This window comes from Hyperoodon ampullatus (genome assembly GCF_949752795.1).
Source record: "Hyperoodon ampullatus genome assembly, chromosome: 16".
NCBI lineage: Eukaryota > Metazoa > Chordata > Mammalia > Artiodactyla > Ziphiidae > Hyperoodon > Hyperoodon ampullatus.
In genome coordinates this window covers 62,343,788-62,364,188 of record NC_136929.1, presented here as the reverse complement: position 1 = coordinate 62,364,188, position 20,401 = coordinate 62,343,788, and the positions used below count along the sequence as shown (strand labels likewise).

The 20,401-nt window shown below is 40.3% G+C and overlaps 1 protein-coding gene across 1 annotated transcript in view; it reads left to right on the top strand.

The window, feature by feature from the left end:
- The window catches only part of NEK5 (NIMA related kinase 5), a gene marked incomplete at its 3' end in the record, with an annotated part of 62,282 nt that overhangs the window by 17,074 nt on the left and 24,807 nt on the right, over window positions 1-20,401 (top strand). The window contains exons 4-16 of the mRNA XM_079721585.1: window positions 728-825; window positions 2,824-2,907; window positions 2,994-3,064; window positions 4,123-4,209; window positions 6,306-6,360; window positions 7,871-8,071; window positions 8,149-8,230; window positions 9,954-10,084; window positions 12,074-12,258; window positions 15,517-15,583; window positions 16,419-16,535; window positions 17,632-17,718; window positions 19,479-19,571. Coding sequence (XP_079577711.1) covers window positions 728-825; window positions 2,824-2,907; window positions 2,994-3,064; window positions 4,123-4,209; window positions 6,306-6,360; window positions 7,871-8,071; window positions 8,149-8,230; window positions 9,954-10,084; window positions 12,074-12,258; window positions 15,517-15,583; window positions 16,419-16,535; window positions 17,632-17,718; window positions 19,479-19,571 — 1,358 coding nt within the window. The remainder of the gene's footprint in view (window positions 1-727; window positions 826-2,823; window positions 2,908-2,993; window positions 3,065-4,122; window positions 4,210-6,305; window positions 6,361-7,870; window positions 8,072-8,148; window positions 8,231-9,953; window positions 10,085-12,073; window positions 12,259-15,516; window positions 15,584-16,418; window positions 16,536-17,631; window positions 17,719-19,478; window positions 19,572-20,401) is intronic.

Below are 20,401 nucleotides of genomic sequence, written 5' to 3'. Positions count from 1 at the left end.
ATTACAATAGCACGTATAATTGGCATAAACAAATTAGGGAATGAACACAATGATCTTGGTAAGAATCCGTGAGAGCAGAGGTACCTGGGCATAGGTGAGTCCAGAAGCCACCAGGGTGACCGTGAGCAGGCAGCGGTCATGAGGAGTGCCCTTCAATCTAGTGAGTAGGTCAGGCAGAGGTCAGTTAGAAGCGTGGCTACTGTACTCAACAACATGGTTGAATAAGCCCCATATAAATATAAGTTTATGCCCAAATTCAAGGGTGTGTTAATTCTTCCTGAGGTGTTGAAAAAGATTCACAGCTGCTTTTTTATAGCAGATTTCCAATCTCCTGCAGGAATGTATTAAAAATAATTGTTCTCATTTATTGAACTCTCATTATGTGCAGGTATTGTTCTAAGTATGTGACATGGATTAAACCATTGAAAAGATTAAATGAGGAAAGATAAAAACAATCCCAAGAGGAGTTTCTATATTATTATCTCCATCTTACAGAAGAAATAACGAGGCACAGAGAAGTTAAAATAACTTACCCAGAGTCACAGAGCTAAGAACTTTAAGTGGTGACGTGGGATTAGAGCTCAGTCCATCTTGATTCTACAGCCAGAGTTTTAAACTATTATGTACTGCATTTTTCTGCTATATTCTCCACCTTTTAGAACTTAAAGGCAAATAATTAGTAAATATTTGAAACCCATCCAGCACCGAATGATGCCTTTTCTTATAGAGAACAACAGGCTGTTTATTGTGATGGAGTACTGTGATGGAGGAGATCTCATGAAAAGGATCAAAAAACAACGGGGAGTGTTACTTAGTGAAGATCAGGTAAAAACTCTTCTAATTTTGCCTTTTAATTTATATTGGGGGATTAAATTTATAATGTCATAAGTAGTAGACTTTATATGAAGCATGCTTTGTGGAAGAGAAATTCAAATTATAAAATAATGGATCAGTATTCTTGATAGGTCTAGCGTAGAACATGTTTGCAATTGAACTTAAATTGAATCTCTTTTTGAGAGTGAACTTTGCTTGAGAAAGAACCGTGTCTTATTTTTGGACAATCTCATGTAGGATGCCTCTGAGATAAATCTTCATGGCGGAAAAAAAAAGTGAATGTGGATGTTCCTTAGCCATTTAAAATGTGATGTATTTATAGCTTCACTTTTCTTCCTTTTATCGTTGGGTACTCTGTTTTAAAATAGCTATCCCACTTTGCTAGGGAGGATAAAAGCTCTTCTTAACAATGACTGTTTAGCTTCATTGGCTATTAAGAGAGGAGAGAAAAGGTGAAGAATAATGGCCTCAGGTCTCATTTTCTCTTTGCACAAGCACATTTTTCTTCTATTCTCTGAGCTCCCTTTGATACCCTCTTGGGAGTTGTACTCGTGAAGGAGACAGGTGTGTGGGGTGGGGACTGAAGAATTGGACTCAGGGCCTGTGTGATTGATGGGAAAGGCCACGGCCTCAGGCAGGGCACAGGAATGGCCTGCCATCTTTCTTTAGGGCATTTGTTTCTTTGTTCTCTTTTAGCATTTAAGAGCATCAGGCCCAAATAATTTCCTCCTAGAGTTAAATTGAATGTGTGGGTTTCCCCGGTGGTGCAGTGCTTAAGAATCCGCCTGCCAGTGCAGGGGGACACGGGTTCGAGCCCTGGTCTGGGAAGATCCCACATGCCGCAGAACAACTAAGCCCGTGCGCCACAACTACAGAGCCTGCGCTCTAGAGCTCGCAAGCCACGACTACTGAGCCCGCATGCCACAACTACTGAAGCCCATGCACCTAGAGCCCATGCTCCATAACAAGAGAAGCCACTGCAAGAGAAGCCTGCGCACCACAACGAAACTAGAGAAAGCCCGTGTACAGCAACAAAGACCCAACGCAGCCAAAAAAAAAAAAAAAAAAATGAATGTTGTGAATGTATGAATGATTAAAGAATCAGTATCTCTAACCTCTGTAAATTTAATCAAGCATTCTCCCTATGCTCATTTACATTATATATTAAATTCTGTATTTGTAGAAACCCTCTTTTCTTCCTATCTAGGTATTATTTTGCCGCATTTAATAAAAATACTTTTCTCTACACAATTTTGAACTACATTTCCCGTTTGGGGGAAAGAACTAAAATTACAACTGAATCTTAGTATCTGGAATGTAGCTTTTTTTTCTATTGTTTTCCTCTCTGTGTATAATTTGGTGGACAAAGAATCATTGAAATTTTAGAGTCATTTAAATAAATCTCTATAGGTATAGACATAGTTTAATAAAGAGGCTCATGGCCAGCTAAGAAAATCATATCTAAGAAATAAAATTAAACTTTAAAAAGTTTAAAAGTAAAATATTTCTTAGTTTTATATTATATACTTGTATGTTGATATTTCATTAAAAATTTTAATAACCTCACAGATTCTCCACTTCTTCCTCTTTCTATCTTTGCCCTTGACACCCTCCTTCCACTGAAAAGGAAAAAGCAGTGGCACTAGGGTTAACAGGAAACAGAGCTGCTTGTCTACTCTTCTGATGCAGTTAGCAACCCAATGTTAAGAAAAAAGAAGATCATGACTTGCCTCCCTCTCTTTCTTGGTTCTGTTTATCTTTCTCTGTGTGCGGTGTTCCTTTTCATAGCAACACATTTGGATTGCGTTTTCACACCTCCATGTTTCTAACTGTAAAAAGAAAATAGTACGATAAGATGGTATACCTATTAGCTTCATTCATATAACCACACACACAAGTATATTATTCCTCTCTTCTTGTATGTTATCATGAAGACATTTCAGTGATCACCAGACTCTTCACCAGTTTTGTTTCATGTTCCCTCTACAGATTCTGAGTTGGTTTGTACAGATTTCTCTAGGACTGAAACATATTCATGACAGGAAGATCTTACACAGGGACATAAAAACACAGGTAACAACAGCTCAGAGACAAAATCAAGACAGATCTTTTGTTTTCTTGAAATATGTCCAGCAACATAGCATTTTCTCCACTTACAGAACATTTTTCTTAGCAAGAATGGAATGGTTGCAAAGCTTGGGGACTTTGGTATTGCAAGAGTCCTGAACAAGTAAGTACTTTTTAAAAACATTTTCTTTCTGATCATAACAGCCAAAATATGTATTTTTAGTTATCATGAATTTAAGATATTAAGAGCTTGGTTTCCCAATAATTTTTGATAACTTTATATAAGTGTATTAAATCATTCAGATGCTACTTTGAGATTAAAATTTGCAGGTAGATAGGAGAAGGATGGTGGCGATGTATAGTATGATATAAGCTGATCAAATGAGATGTGACTGAAATGCGTATAAAGCTAGTGAGCGTTTCGTGAAACAGGCAAATTCACATGTGCTGGGGCGAATGTATTGATGCAGCTGTTTTGGAAGACAGTTTGGTGGTAATAAATATCAAGAGATTTTTAAATGTTCCATTTCTGAGAATTTATTCGAAGGGGATAACTTGAAATCTGGAATAACTTAGATGCCTAATAATTGGGAAATGGTCACATTTCATAAAACTTAGCACAGCATGTACCTGAATATTATAAAGCCACTAACATTTATGATTTGGAAGACTTCTTGATAACGTGAGGACAAACTTTGTTATATTAAGTAAAAAAAAAAAGGAGGAATTCTGAATTTTAAATATGCTATGAGCACAGCTATGTGGAAAATATGCATGGAAAAAAGACAAGAAGGAAATATGTCAGAATTTTAACACTAGTTGTTTGGGGGTTTTAAGATTCTGAGTAAATTTTTTCTTCTTTATTTACTTTTATGTTTTCCAAATTTTAAATCATGAGATTGCATTACTTTAGCCACTGGAAAGAGGGAAGTCTTTACAATGTGAGGGTTTTGCAATGTAACAATGGTACCGCTGCATGCAATCGTTAAGCCATAAAATTTTTTCTAATATGTAGATTTTGGGGAGGTGAATTACAAGCTTAAAAATCAATGAATTTTATTACTATATTATTAATATACAGTGTTTTGCTTTATTTTAGTATGTGAATACATCAAATTTTGTGTCCACTTTTATACTTTTTTCTTGCATGTATGTGTATGTCTTAAGCCCTTTCTTCAGTAATACAGTGTGTTATTTTATTATTTAATATAATTTTGCTAGTACCATGGAACTTGCTAGAACTTGTGTTGGAACGCCTTACTACTTGTCCCCAGAGATCTGTCAGAATAAACCCTACAACAATAAAACGTGAGTTGCTGACTTTTGGTTCGAAAGTCACAGTAAAATCTGATGCATTCTTTCTTATGGTGCTTTTGTAATTTCATTTTCTTCACCTGTGAAATGAGGATCCCACTGACTGTCTCTGACCACTTCAGTATTCTCTGAAGGTTTTGAACTTATTTAGAAAAAAGACATTTCTTTTGAAGATGCAAGTGATAGAAAGAATAACATTGAAAATCGCAGTCACTGTGATGTCCATCTGTGTATTTGATTCTCATGCTTTCTAAGCCCTGTTTAGCCTATTGCAGGAAAGTGCTGTAAATGGGTCAGAGACGGTGAGGCTGGTGACTGAGCACTGGTTTAGCAGCCAGGAATCCTAATATTGACTCAGTCGGCAATTTGACCAAGTCAGCCCATCTCTGTGGGCCTCAGTTCCCCTACCTGCAACAAAGAGAGCTGGTAATTGTTAAGGCATAGGTAGATAGGTAATTGTTAAGGCATCTTCCAGCTTTAAAATTCAGCTAGCTTTTATGTATGTGGTACCAGAGCGTACTGTCAGGAATAATATTAATAGACACAGTGATAAAAGATGAAGATGAGGTAGTTTTTACTTCCATGGACGGAGAAGGAAATGTTTTTACTTTTCAAAGCTGTCTGCCAGTTGAACCAGTTGGCTTTGTAGGAAGACTGAGTTCCTTTGTGGAGTTAATTGTCTGTTTGTTTAGGAAAATACCCAAGGGATATTTGGCTGTTTTACTTTGAAAGAGAGGGCAAAGTCCTAAAAAAGAGTGGTAAACATTTCTCCACATACTGAAAGAGCAGGCGTTTTTTTGGAGACAGCCTCTGACTTAGAGAAGGGGTTTGGCCTCCAGCTGGGCAGGAATGCAGCTTGTGTAGCCGGGTTAGAAGGGCAGGCTGTCCAGAGCAGAGCACAGTGCTACAGAGAGAGACCCCTAGCTCCGCAGCATTGCTTTGTTTCCTTGTACTGCTTTTTTAAGGATTTGAGTCAACATTTAAATATGCTAGTCTGATGCTTTCAATAATTGGAAGATCCTAGCAGTAATTGTTATGAAACCAGATTCATTTGCCTGATGCACAGACAAGCCAAATGCTGAGGCACCGAGGTTTGCAGCAGAGAAAGGGTTTATTCACAAGGCAGCCAAATGAGGAGACTGGAGTACAAGGCTTAGATCTGCCTCCCTGAAGGTGAGGTGCTTGAGATATTTATGTGTGGTCTTCGGCGTGGTCTTCGGCATGGGGAAAGAGGATTGGAGGTAGGGAAGAGGTGAGGTAACTGGTGTTCTGGATAGACATATCTGAGTTACATCCTTCTTCATAGGATGCATGTTCAAAAATGGAGGTGTTTAGGGCTTCCCTGGTGGCGCAGTGGTTGAGAGTCCGCCTGCCGATGCAGGGGACACGGGTTCGTGCCCCGGTCTGGGAGGATCCCACATGCTGCGGAGCGGCTGGGCCCGTGAGCCATGGCCACGGAGCCTGCGTGTCCGGAGCCTGTGCTCCGCAACGGGAGAGGCCACAACAGTGAGAGGCCCGTGTACCGCAAAAAAAAAAAAAAAAAATGGAGGTGTTTAGCATGATCAGAGGGTGGTGTTTTTGGCCCTCTGAGGTCAAAAAGTCATTCATTGGACACCTGCACAGGCCTAGTTTTAGCACATTTTTTTCAAGTTCATTGAGTACCAGATACTCTGGTCATCACTTAATCTAACTTTGGTCAATAGCCTTGAGTAGAATATTCCTTTCTAAATCAACCAGATGTCACCCTTTGAATCAAACAAATCCATGTTTGAGTTCTGCCTTCCTCCTCCAAATTGCTCAAAATTCCACACATGTACACATTTTCTTCGAGCTCATCACATGAAGTAAATATTGAGCCATCAGATTCTAGCAAAGCTTATATACCTTTGCTTTGCTAGGATTCTGACAAACTACAAATTTTCCCTCTAGTCTTAGTAAGAGTAAGAATTGATAATGTACTGAAAGCATTTGTGAAAACTTGTCAACCTATATAAAACTGTAAAGATGCACAAATATAATGCACTGTACGGATAAAGGTTTTCATTGAGAATGACTGATATTTCTCAGCATGTCACCTCTTACCTTACCAGGGATATTTGGTCTCTTGGCTGTGTCTTATATGAGCTCTGCACACTCAGACATCCTGTAAGTACATTAATCATCAGATTAATCTTGAACTATTGAAAACTATATAAGTGAAATTAACCTCTTGAGAGGAAAAGGTTAATGTCTGGTTTTATTAGATTGTTAAAAATTATATGGACAAGCTATTAACAAGAATGACGGCTCCATATATACTGACATGGAAAGATATCCAAGCTATATTATAAAGTACAAAATCCAAGTTGGAGAATAGTACATGTAGCATATTTCCATAAAAGTAAATTGTGTGTGAACATATCAATACATAATCAGCAAAGGGAAAAGGTGCATGGGGCGAAGATTGTCGGAAACCAGGCACAAGCTTCCAAGAGCCTTTCCCAGTAGAGTCCCACAGGATGCACTGATTTCTCCAGCAACAAGTTGTGACAGTACATGTGAAATGTTATCTACCAGGGAAGCTCATTCGAGACCCAGTGTCCAGGGTTTTTGTTGGGACTGGTCATGAAGGCACCTCTGCCTAGCAAGTGCCAAGCTTCTAGATTCCCAGGAAGAAAGCAGGTATTCCGCATAAACCATGTTGTTTGCACAGTGTGGGGAAAAAGAGAGCCACTTGGAACATTTTGGGAATGGTGAGAACTCTCCTGAAATCCAGGTTCCCAGATGCCAGCCAAGGGCCAATGTAAGCAGGCCTTTCTAAGGATAGCAGTCTTAGACTATCTATGTTACCTCTTTTGTACACAGCTGTCGTTTTGTTGTTATTGTTATTATTATTATCATTATTTTCAAATAGTAAGTGTCAGTAAGTGTCTAAGCCAAACCTGATCTTTTCTGCCACACCATTCAGCCCAACATTCTCATTATGTGTAAATAATGATGATTTCATACAATGGAATGTTCTCTGGTTTATGAAGAATTTTTGAGGAAATGGTTTATGTTATGTTAATTTTAAAAGCAAGATGGGGCTTCCCTGTTGGCTCAGTTGTTGAGAGTCCGCCTGCTGATGCAGGGGATGCGGGTTCGTGCCCCGGTCCGGGAAGATCCCACATGCCGCGGAGCGGCTGGGCCCGTGAGCCATGGCCGCTGAGCCTGTGCGTCCGGAGCCTGTGCTCCGCAATGGCAGAGGCCACAACAGTGAGAGGCCCATGTACCGCAAAAAAAAAAAAAAAAAAAGCAAGATGTAAAATTTCATATTATTATGATCTCAACTTTGTAAAATAAACATTATTTTTAAAAAGACTAGAAGGAGATATACCTCTGGGTGGTGAAATTGTATGTATTTTCCCTGCTTATAATTTCTTATACTTTCCAGTTTTTTAGAATGAGTAAATATTTTGATAATAAGAAAAAAACCCTTGTTTTAAGTAGGACAATATTTCATTGAATAACCGCCTACAGTATCTACTCATGAAAGATTAGTTGATGGAAACAGTTCAGGGTAGACCATAGTGCTTCTAATTAAAGCTATATAACATTGTTTTGTTTCTTGATATTACTTTAAATACTAGCATTGAATTTTTCTCTGATTTAGTATCACCATTCCTTGTCTTTTCAGTTTGAGGGTAACAACTTGCACCAGTTGGTTCTGAAGATTTGTCAGGCTCATGTTCCCCCAATATCTCCAAGGTTTTCCCATGACCTACAGTCCTTAATATCCCAGCTCTTTGAAGTATCTCCCCGAGCTCGACCATCCATTAGTTCCATTTTGAAAAGGCCCTTTTTAGAGAACCATATGGCCAAATACTTGACTCCCGAGGTGAGTTTTGAGGCGATTCTGTTTGGGTTTTGACAGAGATTTTTACTAGCAGGTCCTGACACACTGTTTGATTTTAGATCATTCAGGAAGAATTCAATCACACCCTCAGACATAAAGCAAGATCGTCTGATTCTCGACCTGCTGGGAAGGTGGTCCCAGGTAAGAATGATTTAACCATGCAATCAAAAAACAATTATTATGTCTCACGCAATGATTTATAATATATGGCTGATAACTTTAGCAGAGAAATTCCTCCAAATATGTTGAACATGGACGTTTTAAAAATATGGGCAGTATAAGCAGAAGAAAAATTATCTTGTCAAGTGGTGACCTGGGGGTGTGCCTGTATATCTAGTTTATGCATGACCTGGAGGATTCATCTCCTCTCTTCTCATCAGTCGGGAAAACTTGATGAAGCAGTGGATTTGCTGATAAAGAGATGCTCAAAGAGGTAGAATCTACACTTAACTTTTGTGTAGGGAAGGGATAGAGAGTCAAAGAAGGTTCACAGACAGACATGGAATCATGAAAGGAAGCTTATTTTTCTGAAATAGAGAGAATGGACTGACGGTTAAGAGTTCTCCTGCAGAGGCCTGTTGGAGCTGAAGTTAGGATCTCGGATCTAATTGGTAACGGTGGGAGAACGTTATTATGTGACCCCCAAAGAAAGCAGCTGATACTTTATGGTAATGATAAATGGAGAAGCAGTTGTAGTGGTGGAGTTAGGAATCAGCTGATGAAGTACTGTGTGTGTGTGTGAAAGAGAGACAGACAGACAGACATTAAAGAGAAAAATTACAAATTCAATTGGTGTTGTGAAATAAGAGCATCAGGATTTTTAGCCATAACCAAATGTCTCAGCTCTAAGGATGAGGAGTAGAAAGTCTCTCCAAGGAACAGTGATAGGGGAATATTATTCACTGTGATGGAGAAACTAAAAGTGAGAAAAGTTATAAAGGGAAAGTGAATTCTGCCATGTTTAATTTCGTTTGCCATCGTTATATATTAGTCTAGATTGAGGATGTTTAGAAAGTAGATAAGTACAGGACGAGAGAAAGTGTATTGTCTACATTTCTAATATAGGACAGATAGGAAAACAAGAACACATTTTTTTTTTCTATTTATTTTTGGCTGCGTTGGGTCTTTGTTGCCGCGTGCGGGCTTTCTCTAGTTGCGGTGAGCGGGGGCTACTCCTCGTTGTGGTGCGCGGGCTTCTCACTGCGGTGGCTTCTCTCGTTGCGGAGCACGGGCTCTAGGCGCGCAGTCTTTAGTAGTTGTGGCTCGCGGGCTCTAGAGCGGAGGCTCAGTAGTTGTGGCGCACGGGCTTAGCTGCTCCGTGGAATGTGGGATCTTCCCGGACCAGGGATCAAACCTGCTACCCCTGCACTGGCAGGCGGATTCTTAACCACTGCGCCACCAGGGAAGTCCCAAGAACACATTTTGAAGGTGACAAACACAAACATATTCAGAGACCTACTCATCCATTTCAAACAACAATGCAACATGAATGCTGAGGCCTGATAACCCAGGCTCTGATGACTACATTTAATTACTTGTAATTAAATTAATTTAGTTAATAACTTAATTACTAAATATGCCATTATGTTATGCATATTGTTTCCGTAAATGTTAATTCCCCAATTTTTAAAAAGTAGTGTAATATATTACTGGAAATATGTAAAGGAACACTGGAAAAAATGGTTTCCTCCATTCAAAGAAAATGTGTAGTAATTTTCCATCAGCACTTCTCTCCATGGGTATAAATGTCTCTGGTTAAAGAGAACTTACTGTGTTATGAAATGCCCCTTATACTCTCACAAGCATAATATTAACGATGTGGAAATTTTAAAAAAATTAAGTTGTTTTATTTTGGTTAAATAAGATTTTAAAATACAGAAAGTGAGATTCCAGGGAAAGTGCCTGCCAAGATCAAGGATATCAGTGCCATTTAAAAGGAAGGACATATATAGAAATGAATGGAGACCACCAGCTGGAGCCCAGAAGCCCATATCTGTAAGTCATGCTAAACCCTTCCTCTGTTTATTTTAGTGGATGGCATATTCTACAGAACTACTTGCACATGTTCATGAGGTACAAGGTCATTACTTTGGGGTTCACTAGTTTTGTGCTTGTAATAAAATTCTGTAATGAACATTAAAGTGGTACTTCATGGGACAGCTTCAAGTTGTTATTTTTAACAATGCTGTATTTCCTTATAAGTATTCTATACATTAGTTTTTGTTTTATAATTCAAATTCTTTTAATTTCTTTAAGTAAATAAGGTTTTTCTATATAGGACAAGTGAGTAGCATAGTGGCGAAAAACATGCATTTCATACTCTTAATTCTGACGTTATATATAATTGAGAAATTTTCATTATATAATCATTTATTTTTTTTCCCCAGAGTTTCTTCATGCCAGTTATTTGAATCCACTTCAGCAGAATGTTGAATCTTTTAGTTTATGCTAGTGAAATGCTTCTGGTACATAAAAATGGCTTTTATATTTTAATTGAAAAATTGTATTTTAAAAGAAGGCTCATGGTAAAAAAAAAAAAAAAGAAGGCTCATGGTATAAAGTATGTTGTGATTTAGAATACTCTGTAGCAAACCCTGTAGGAGACAAAAAAAACCCCAAAAAACATCTAAAAGACTCATGGATGGATGAAGTTAGGCGAACACATTGACACTTTCTTAATCCTTTGAAAGTTTCTCCTAATGCAGTGAAATGAACGGGTCTGCACAGGAGCCACCTCTGATGTTCTCATTACCATTTGAGACTTTAGAGAAAATCCTAAAGAAGCTGTTTTTTCCTTCTAATACTTTTCTCTATTTCTAGCCATTTTTCAAGTAATTAGTAGTAACTTCTTTGTGTTGCACATAGGCAAACATTGTTAAACTAAGAAAACAACTTCACACTTTAAAAGATTTTTAAAATAAATATACAATCTATGTTTAGACTGATAAGCCAAATTTTATACATTTACTTTAATATTTGAATAGAACTATGTAAATGTGCCATTTTTGTAAGTTAAAGATGGTTAAATATCTACAATTCCATATGGTTCATATGTATATATATATGAGCCATATAGCATTAAAAAGAACAAAGAATGTAATGTGTTACTTCTTTACAGTGAGGAAATTTCAGTTTTAACCACTTGTTTGGTTATTCGTATTTCCAATTTTAAGTTCCAGACCTTTCCAAAGGTTTGATCTTCTTTTTTTCTTTTGTTAGCAACTGTTAAGTGGACAGCATGGTCACCATAAATTGACCCTGTTTTGCTATTTAGCAACAGGGTCTTGACTGGTTTTCATATGTTAATCTGGTCTGATTCTTGTCTTCCAGCTCAGTGGCCCCTACTAAGGAATGCTAAGATATACATTTGTTTCTGGTTCTCCTCCTCTCATTCTGTTCTGGTTGGGAAGGGCGGTGAGGCATAGCTTGAGATGGTCATAAGCCGGTCACAGCTGTTACATGGCTTTCCTTGTGTTTACACGGGAAGAATTGACTCTGAGTGATTCAGCATCTTCTTTCCTTCCAGTCATGTTGCCATTTTGTATTTAGTAAATTTATCAGAACCTAAACGTTTTGCAAATCCACACATCTGTGAGTTGCACAATACAGTATTCTCCCATAAAGTCTAGTAAGGTGTAAATAAATTTATGAAAAATAAGAAATAATAATGCTGAGTTTAGTTTCAGATCTTGGGTTGGATAGATACTCACTCGCTAAGTATTTCTGATACACTAGCCATGAAGTATACATGATTCATATTCACACCTTAGCAAAATTATAAACTACTGCACTACAGTACTTAGACTTCTAAAACATTTTTCAGTTCTAGGATTTGGGGATTCTAAGATTACTCAGAAACAAGTCTAGAGCAAAAACAAGATAGCTCCAATGCCTTGTCATAGCTTTGGTCACTATCAAACTGTCAGTTGTTATAGATTTTAATCATGTATTTAAAAAATACCTCTCTTCTTTTTAATCCCTCAGATAAAAATGGTAGAAAGGCCCAAACTTGCTGCAGTGTGTGGACATTATGATCATTATTATGCTCAACTTGACTTGTTGAGGAAGAGAGCCAATGGACAAAATTACCACTATGTTCCTCAAAAAGATACCAGAGTTGAGGAGAATTATAATCAGGAAGAAAGCCACAGTCCATCTTCAGGTCAATGGTAATGTCATAGTCTATTTAAACTTTGGTCCTCTGAAGATAGTTTGCTATATCAACATTTATTCTGAAGTCCTTCCAAATTATCCTAAAACATCTGGGAAGAACTTCCAGACTCTTCATTTAAAAATACTTAATTCACAGTTCCCTTGACCCTTTTTCATCTTAACTTTGATGTAGCTAATCTTATTCAGGTAGCCACTTGACTGTGGGAACAGATTAATGCTCTTGAATTTTTAATGTCTTTTCTTTCTCCTAGTAAATTCCACTATCTGGGAGTGATGAAAATAGTTGTATATGTATCATTTTCCAAATATTAATATTAATATTAATAATAATTGAATTGTAATCAAATTATAATTTGACACCTACTGAAAAGTGAAATATATTTCATTTAGCATTTATATTCTTTGGATTTTTCAGAATATGGATGTATTAGAAAGAAAATAATATAATTATAGTATACTTTCAAAAAGTTTACTCCATAACAAATTTCTACAGATCTACAATACTTTTTATGGTTTCTTTCACACTGATGTCAGTGTTCTATGATCAGAATGATTGACACCCATCCACAGCCCTGAAGACCTAAGTCTGAGAGGCATTTTTTTTAAATGCTTTTGCCATCACATTTTTTTCTTTCAGTGTTGGGAATTTGCTAACTTTTGGTGTCTGTTAAATTTTGGACAAACAATGAAACATATGAGTCTATATGATGGTGATCTCATCAGATAGCTAATGAAAATTAGATAAACAAGCATAATAAAAGAATGATTTCTCCAGAAATGTGTGATGTGAAAAGTAGACATTTTATTTTTAAAGATATTGGGTGTGGTTATGGTTTTTTTCCATCTTCATAACATATTTTTTTTTTTTTTTTACGGAGTGTTCCCCCGCCATTTTCTTTCTTTCTTTCTTTTTTTTTTTTTTTGAAGATGTTGGGGGTAAGAGTTTATTCATTTATTTTATTTATTTTTGCTGTGTTGGGTCTTCGTTTCCGCGTGAGGGCTTTCTCTAGTTGTGGCAAGCGGGGGCCACTCTTCATCGCGCTGCGCGGGCCTCTCACTGTCACGGCCTCTCTTGTTGCGGAGCACAGGCTCCAGACGCGCAGGCTCAGTAGTTGTGGTTCACGGGCCCAGTTGCTCCGCGGCATGTGGGATCCTCCCAGACCAGGGCTCGAACCCGTATCCCCTGCATTAGCAGGCAGATTCTCAACCACTGCGCCACCAGGGAAGCCCCCATAACATATTTTTAATGACCTCCATGGTCATCAAAAGTTATGTGTTCCGGGCTTCCCTGGGGGCGCAGTGGTTGAGAGTCCGCCTGTCGATGCAGGGGACATGGGTTCGTGCCCCGGTCCGGGAAGATCCCACATGCCGTGGAGTGGCTGGGCCCGTGAACCATGGCCGCTGAGCCTGCGTGTCTGGAGCCTGTGCTCCGCAACGGGAGAGGCCGCAACCGTGAGAGGGCCGCGTACCGCAAAAAAATAAAAAAAATAAAAGTTATGTGTTCCATTAGTTCAAATTATGATATTCATATAGGACTCAACTAATGAGTGACATATTTTACATAAGAACTAGGTACAGGCACAAAGCTCCCTTTCCCTTTTCTCAGCCACTGGGAAACTGTGTCTTCCACCCTTTGTCTAGATCTGAGAGCCGTCAAACTATCAATTATTTTGATTATGTATGATTGTGTCTCCCAAGCTCTCACATAAAATGGTAGAAAGGTCCTTCTCTTCCCGCATGCGGCTGCCCATCATCTTACTGGGTTCCAGGATGCCCCTCTGATGACTGGCAACCCTTCCTCATTGTTCTTCCAAGCCCCCTGCCCAGCTTTCTCTCTATCAGAGCTCCAGTTCCATGGGAATCAAGGCTTGATGTACTCGTCTGGAGGAAGAAGAACCTATAGAGGGTTGGGGAGAGAAAGAAAGAGAGAGAGAGAGAGAGAGAGAGAAAGAATGTCTCTTGAACAGCCCCTGGATGACTGAATAGTTTTTCTCATGGAGATAAGTTTCTGAGAGGAGTGCTACATGTTAGCCCTCATCTGAGTCAAGCACAATCAACGTGTCAGATGCTGGTCAGGAACCTTCACAGAACTTGTCTCTTCTAATCCTCACATCACCCCCTGTGAGATTGGTATTGGGCCCATTTTACAGATGGGGAACGAAGGCCCAAAGACCGTAACTAGAAATATGATTTCATCATATTTCTAAACAACTGATTTATTAACTTGACTCTTCAGAAACTGGGGACCACTCATCCTAATGTGCCTAAAGGAGTTTCTGAAATGGCAGTTCTGTCTTTGGAGCCCAGGAAGTTGCTAGAATTCCAAAGAACTTTATCACTAGCTCATACTATGATCTGAAATGTGGTAGGTTTTTTTTTTTTTTTTTTTTTTTTTTGCGGTACGCAGGCCTCTCCCGTCGCGGAGCACAGGCTCCGGACGCACAGGCTCAGCGGCCATGGCTCACGGTCCCAGCCACTCCGCGGCATGTGGGATCTTCCCGGACCGGGGCACGAACCCGTGTCCCCTGCATCGGCAGGCGGACTCTCAACCACTGCGCCACCAGGGAAGCCCTGAAATGTGGTAGTTTTTGTTTAGCAATCTGTAATTACAGAAATTCTTGTAGGAAATTCTGAAAAAAAGATAAATATCTAGAACATAGGTACAAACCTGAAAATGGTTTGACTAGAATTGACCAGAATTGTGCTAGAAAAATACTTAAACATTGTGAGAGATGGAGAAAGCCTCATTTCTTTATTCATTAAGCATTTGTGAGCCAGCGTGAGGAGCAGAGGTAAAGGGAGGGACCCCCATCTTGCTCTAAGGAGCTCAGAGTATCATGCAGGCAACAGACGAGCAGCTATCAGTGCAGTCAGGGTGACAAGGCTATAGATTAGATACCTGCATACAGCATGAGAAGATCCTGCTATGGGTTTTTTCTCTTTCCCTTCGACATATTATAGACTACGGGTGGACTGATTCTTGCCCTGAAGAAAAATCATTGTAACAGAATATTTTTCAGTTCTATCCTGTCCTGTATACCCAGTTTTACTGTTCTCTTTACCTCCCTTTCTTCTTGATTTCAAAGATATCTTCTTTTCCAGTGTACACATTCTGTAACTTTGAATTACTTCTCGAACTCGGAACGTCACAGGTGAATTGTGAGTCTCATTACAAAGCTGAAAATTCACTTGTCGAATTGGTGCCTATGATGAGTTAAAATTTCTACTCAGCCTGAACGTTTGTATTTCCTAAGGCTTGCTGACTACCTTCAGAGGAAATGTGAAGCTCAACAACATAAGCTGAAAGTGGAAAAGCAATTGGTAAGTAAAACACCAAATATAAGAGGCCATCAGGAATTTTCTAAAGCTTTCTCTGTTCACAAATATTCATGGATCCTCAAGTGAAAGTTCATTCCACATAGATGATTAATACTATTCTCCACTTTCCCCGGTTTTTAATAGCTAAAGAAGCATAATGGGAATAGGCTTCAGTTAGGGTCTGGGAAGCCTAGTCCCTTCCCTGGCTCCATCACTTGCTATGTGACCTTAGGCAGGACATGCCACCTCTCTGAGCCAATTTCCTTTTCTATAAAAGCTGTAGATGGGCTTCAAGGTCCCTTTCAGTGCTGCAATTCTTCGATTCTATTTTATTAGAATTCTACACATTTTCAAAGAGGGATTACTGTATTTTATTTGAAATGAAAGTTAACTTTTACTCTTCAGTATAGTGTCAAAATTCTGGGGCTGAGCGAGCTTGGATACACCTCCTATTTGCATTGATCTTACTTTGAACTGCTCAAAAGTTCTAATTCTCTTCCCCTACCTAATCTTATGCTCCAGGGGTTGCTAAACTTTTACAGAACTTTGATTTCCCAATTATAATTTAGCAGTTCAGAAAATGAATCTCAGTGTCTCACATGGCAGCGTAAAATATTGATTGCTTAGACTAAACAACACAAATGGTTTTATTTTCTTTACTTTTTAAATGTTTCACACTTACACTAAGAAAATTCTACTGCTCAGTATAAAAAAAAAAAACTCCCAAATACTGAGACTGATGATACAATTATTGTTTAAAGGATGGGGGTCAAGGTCAAATCATAAGATGTTTCCAAAATGCAAGTACGCTTTATAAATTATTTCATTCTAATAATAGGGTATTCGTCCGTCTTCTGCTGAGCCAAATCACAACCAGAGACAAAAGCTAAGAAGTAACGGGGAAGAGCCTGGATTCCAGGAGCTGCAGTTCAGGAGAAATGAAAGGAAGGAGGAGGTTAAAAACTGTCTGCTTCCAGGGCTACCGTTGTACTTGTCTCATTGTCTTTTGTACTGTAATGGGATGTTGCTTTTAGCATCTACGGTGCACCTGAGAGAGCCCGTTACACAAACACTTGTTGGACACAGTGGTGTGATGCGCCATGCTGGGGTTCAGGGGAGAGAGAGATATGTATTTCACCTTCTCAGAGAATGCAGTGTCGATGAGTTCATAAGGCTTTTTACCTCAGATTGATAAAGTAACTGTCCATCCTGAACATTTTTGAAATTTGTATTAGTTCCCTAGGGCTGCCTTACAACAAACCGGGCCGTTTAAAACAACAGAAATTTATTGCTGCACAGTTCTGGAGGCTTGAAATCCAAAGTCAAGGTGTCAGCAGGGCCACGCTCCCTCTGAAACCTGGAGGGGAATCCTTCTTTGCCTTTTGCTAGCTTCCGGTGGTTGGTCCATGATGTTCAGATGCCCTGGTTTGCAGAGCCACAACTCCAGTCTCTGCCACTGGACATGGCATCCTCCTGGTTGTGGCCGTCTTCTTAACAGGACACCTGCCATATGCATTAGGGATCCATTCTGCCCCAGTGTGACCACATCTTAGCTTAACTACTCACATCTGCAATGACACTGTCTCCAAATAAGATCACATTCTGAGGTCCTGGGGCTTAAGACTCCAACGTATCTTTTTTGCCGGGGGGACAAAATTCAACCTATAACAGGATTATATATAAAGTAATTGTATGTCAGTAATGCATTTGGGGTTATATATAAAAATGAGATTGTCCCAAGGGACCGTATCCTCACTGGGGGGAAAGTACCACAGCCAAAGTGTAAGGCAGATTATCATTTTCAGGAGCAATAGCTCTTCCCTTAGTATATATCACACATTTCTAAATTCATAGGCTGTCTTGGGGACTGCCCTGGCGGTCCAGTGGTTAAGACTCTGCGCTTCCACTGCATGGGAACTATGATCCCGCATGCTGCGAGGTGCGGCCAAAAACAAAAAATAAAATAAAAATAAAATCATAGGCTGTCTAGAAATTATTCTGTCAAGTTGTTCACAAACATTTAACATTTCGGGATTGTGATTGCTTTCCAGGAGTACTGGAAGCAGCTAGAAGAAATACGCCAACAGTACCACAACGACATGAAAGAAATTAGAAAGAAGATGGAGTGTGAACTGGAGGTAAATAAATTCATTCTTATAAAGGAAGCGTTGCTCTATTGATTCAGAGCTAACTGAAGTGAGCAGGTATTAAAAGTAATGCTCTTCTCATCGAAAAGATAAACTTTATCATGCAAACTTTAAGTAGGAAAACTGTCAGATTTAACGGAAGCCTCACTTTATTATGGTTTACTTGAGGCTACACAAAGTGATGGGGCTGGGAGTCTCAGTCAAGACTGGCTGTTATTAAAAGTATGGTTGATCATCTTCCCCATGAATCAGTCAATAAGTATTGACTGAGCGGTACTTAACTCCGGAACTGGACTAGATGCAGGAAGTAAGTTCATGCCCGTTGGGTAGGAAAAGAGACGAGCATTTATTGAATTCGGCTATACTGGAATAGTCTCATATGCAGGGGTAAGATTTGAAAGTCCATATAAGGCAACATTTGAGTGCAATGGAGATGATTTTTGAAAAATCCCTTGAAGGCGCCACCTTGGAAACTCATTCTTCCAATTCTCAGATCATTGCTTTTTCAGTAGAGCTCCAGATGAGATAGCTGGCCCGTGTCTGGAGACCACAATGCATGAAAAACACCCCCATGTTTAATTAGAAACACCCTCAGCGCCCGGGAATGTTCCTCCTACGATGGGCTGGTGGGCACCAAGAGCAGCCGAGGACACAGCCAGCCTCTCGTCTCACACGCACTTGAACTACACACTCATTGTGTAGAACCTGCCCACGCTACTGAAATTGACCTTTCCCTCTCACCCTGCCCCGCCCCTGAGGGCATACAGACGAACTAATATAGGTGAAATGAACATATGGTACAATTCCATTGTATGCACTGGGCTCTGAACTAGAGCTTTCACATACATATCTCCTTTACCTATAACAGAAGTTAAATAACTCATCCAAGGTCACTTAGATATTACAAGGCAGACTAAAAAAATATCTGATTCTAAAACCTCTCCTCTTTCTAAATAGTTAAATAAATAGTTGGAAAGATATGAAGCAATGATCCAATAAGGCTGAATCTGGTTAAGCCCTGTGAGTGCACGGGAGTGAAGATGAGTGGTGCAAGCAGGTGGAGGATTTTTCTGGAAGAAGAGAGATGGGGCCAAAACTGGGTCTGAGAAGAAGAGTAGAACTTGGAGAGGCAGAACTAAGGAAGAGGGCTGAAGGAACCACGCAAAGCTTCATGGCAAATGCCACGGGAGGGGGGCAGGCTGGATGCGCTTCTCCCCAGAGCAGAGGTCTGGTTAATGGTGAGGAGCCTCGTGCCATCATCGGCCCCGTTTTTTTTGGTGGGGGGGTGGTGGCTGGGTACGCGGGCCTCTCACTGTTGTGGCCTCTCCCGCTGCGGAGCACAGGCTCCGGACGCGCAGGCTCAGCGGCCATGGCTCACGGGCCCAGCCGCTCCGCGGCATGTGGGATCTTCCCGGACCAGGGCACGAACTTGTGTCCCCTGCATCGGCAGGTGGACTCTCAACCACTGCGCCACCAGGGAAACCCATCAGCCCCGTTTTTAAGACAGGCCTGCGATGGGAAGCCTGCGTCCAGGAAAGATGGACGGCAGACTTTTCTAGAGAGACTAGGAAAGAAGCACTTGGGGGATTCCAAAGGGAGCCATAGAGAAAAGAAGCCGTAAGGGAGCTCTCTCCAGCCAGGGCCAGTGTCCTCATTAGATCCCATTCAGGTCTAGCGGGGGACATTCAGAAAGTGGCCTTCAGAACTGACGCAGAGCCAATCTTGTTGACTGTGTATAATTTATGTTGTAGGAAGACTCAAAAATAAGTCATAAAACGTATTTGGTGAAGAAGAGTGACCTGCTCATCCACCAAGAGGCACCTGAGGAAGAAGCACCTGTGCAGGTGATGGTGGTTGTTAGACGATGCTGTGTTTCCCAGGGAGTTCGCTCCAGCCCGCTGTTCCTGCCTCTCCCTGTGCAGTAGAATCATGTGGGAAAGTTTTTAAAAACTGAAACAGGGACTTCCCTGGCAGTCCAGTGGTTAAGACTCCGTGTTTTCCACTGCAGGGGGCACGGGTCTGATCCCTGATCGGGGAACTAAGATCCTGCGTGCTGCGCGGTTTGGCCCAAAACAAAACAAAACAACAACAAAAAACCAAAGTCAAACACCTGGGCTTCAAATGGCCTGGGGTGGGGCCAGGTGTCCCGTTTTCAAGAGCTAACTGGTGAGTTGGTGCCGCCAAGTTTGAGGACTGCCTGCGGGAACGTCCTCTGGTGGCGTTTGAGTCCGAGCCTCAGACCCTTCGGTCTGTGAATCTGACGGTTAATTTCTCTTCTGTTTCAAACTCACCTTTTTGGCATGAATAGGGAACCGGGCAGAGCTGAATTATCAAATGGCTCTCAAAAGACTCTTCTTTTCCTTCTGGGAGGTCTTTCCCCTTCATCTTCAAGGTGCCCCGAGGGCTTGACTGAGGGTAGGTCAGAGGAACCCATGCTGAGCGAAGGCTGAACAGCCTCCCTGAGTGTTTTGCTTTGTGAAAACCTGAAGACCTTCACAGGAGGCGGTGCCGAGAGCTCTAAAGTGGACTGAGGTTGAATTTTCCACCCAGTGGGGTGGATGGGGCTTAGGGGTCTAATGTCGTTGTATTTTAAGGGAAATAAAGCAATATGACACTTCTCAAGCAATTGAGACAACCAGACTACACAATCAAATCAGACAACCGACCTCACAAA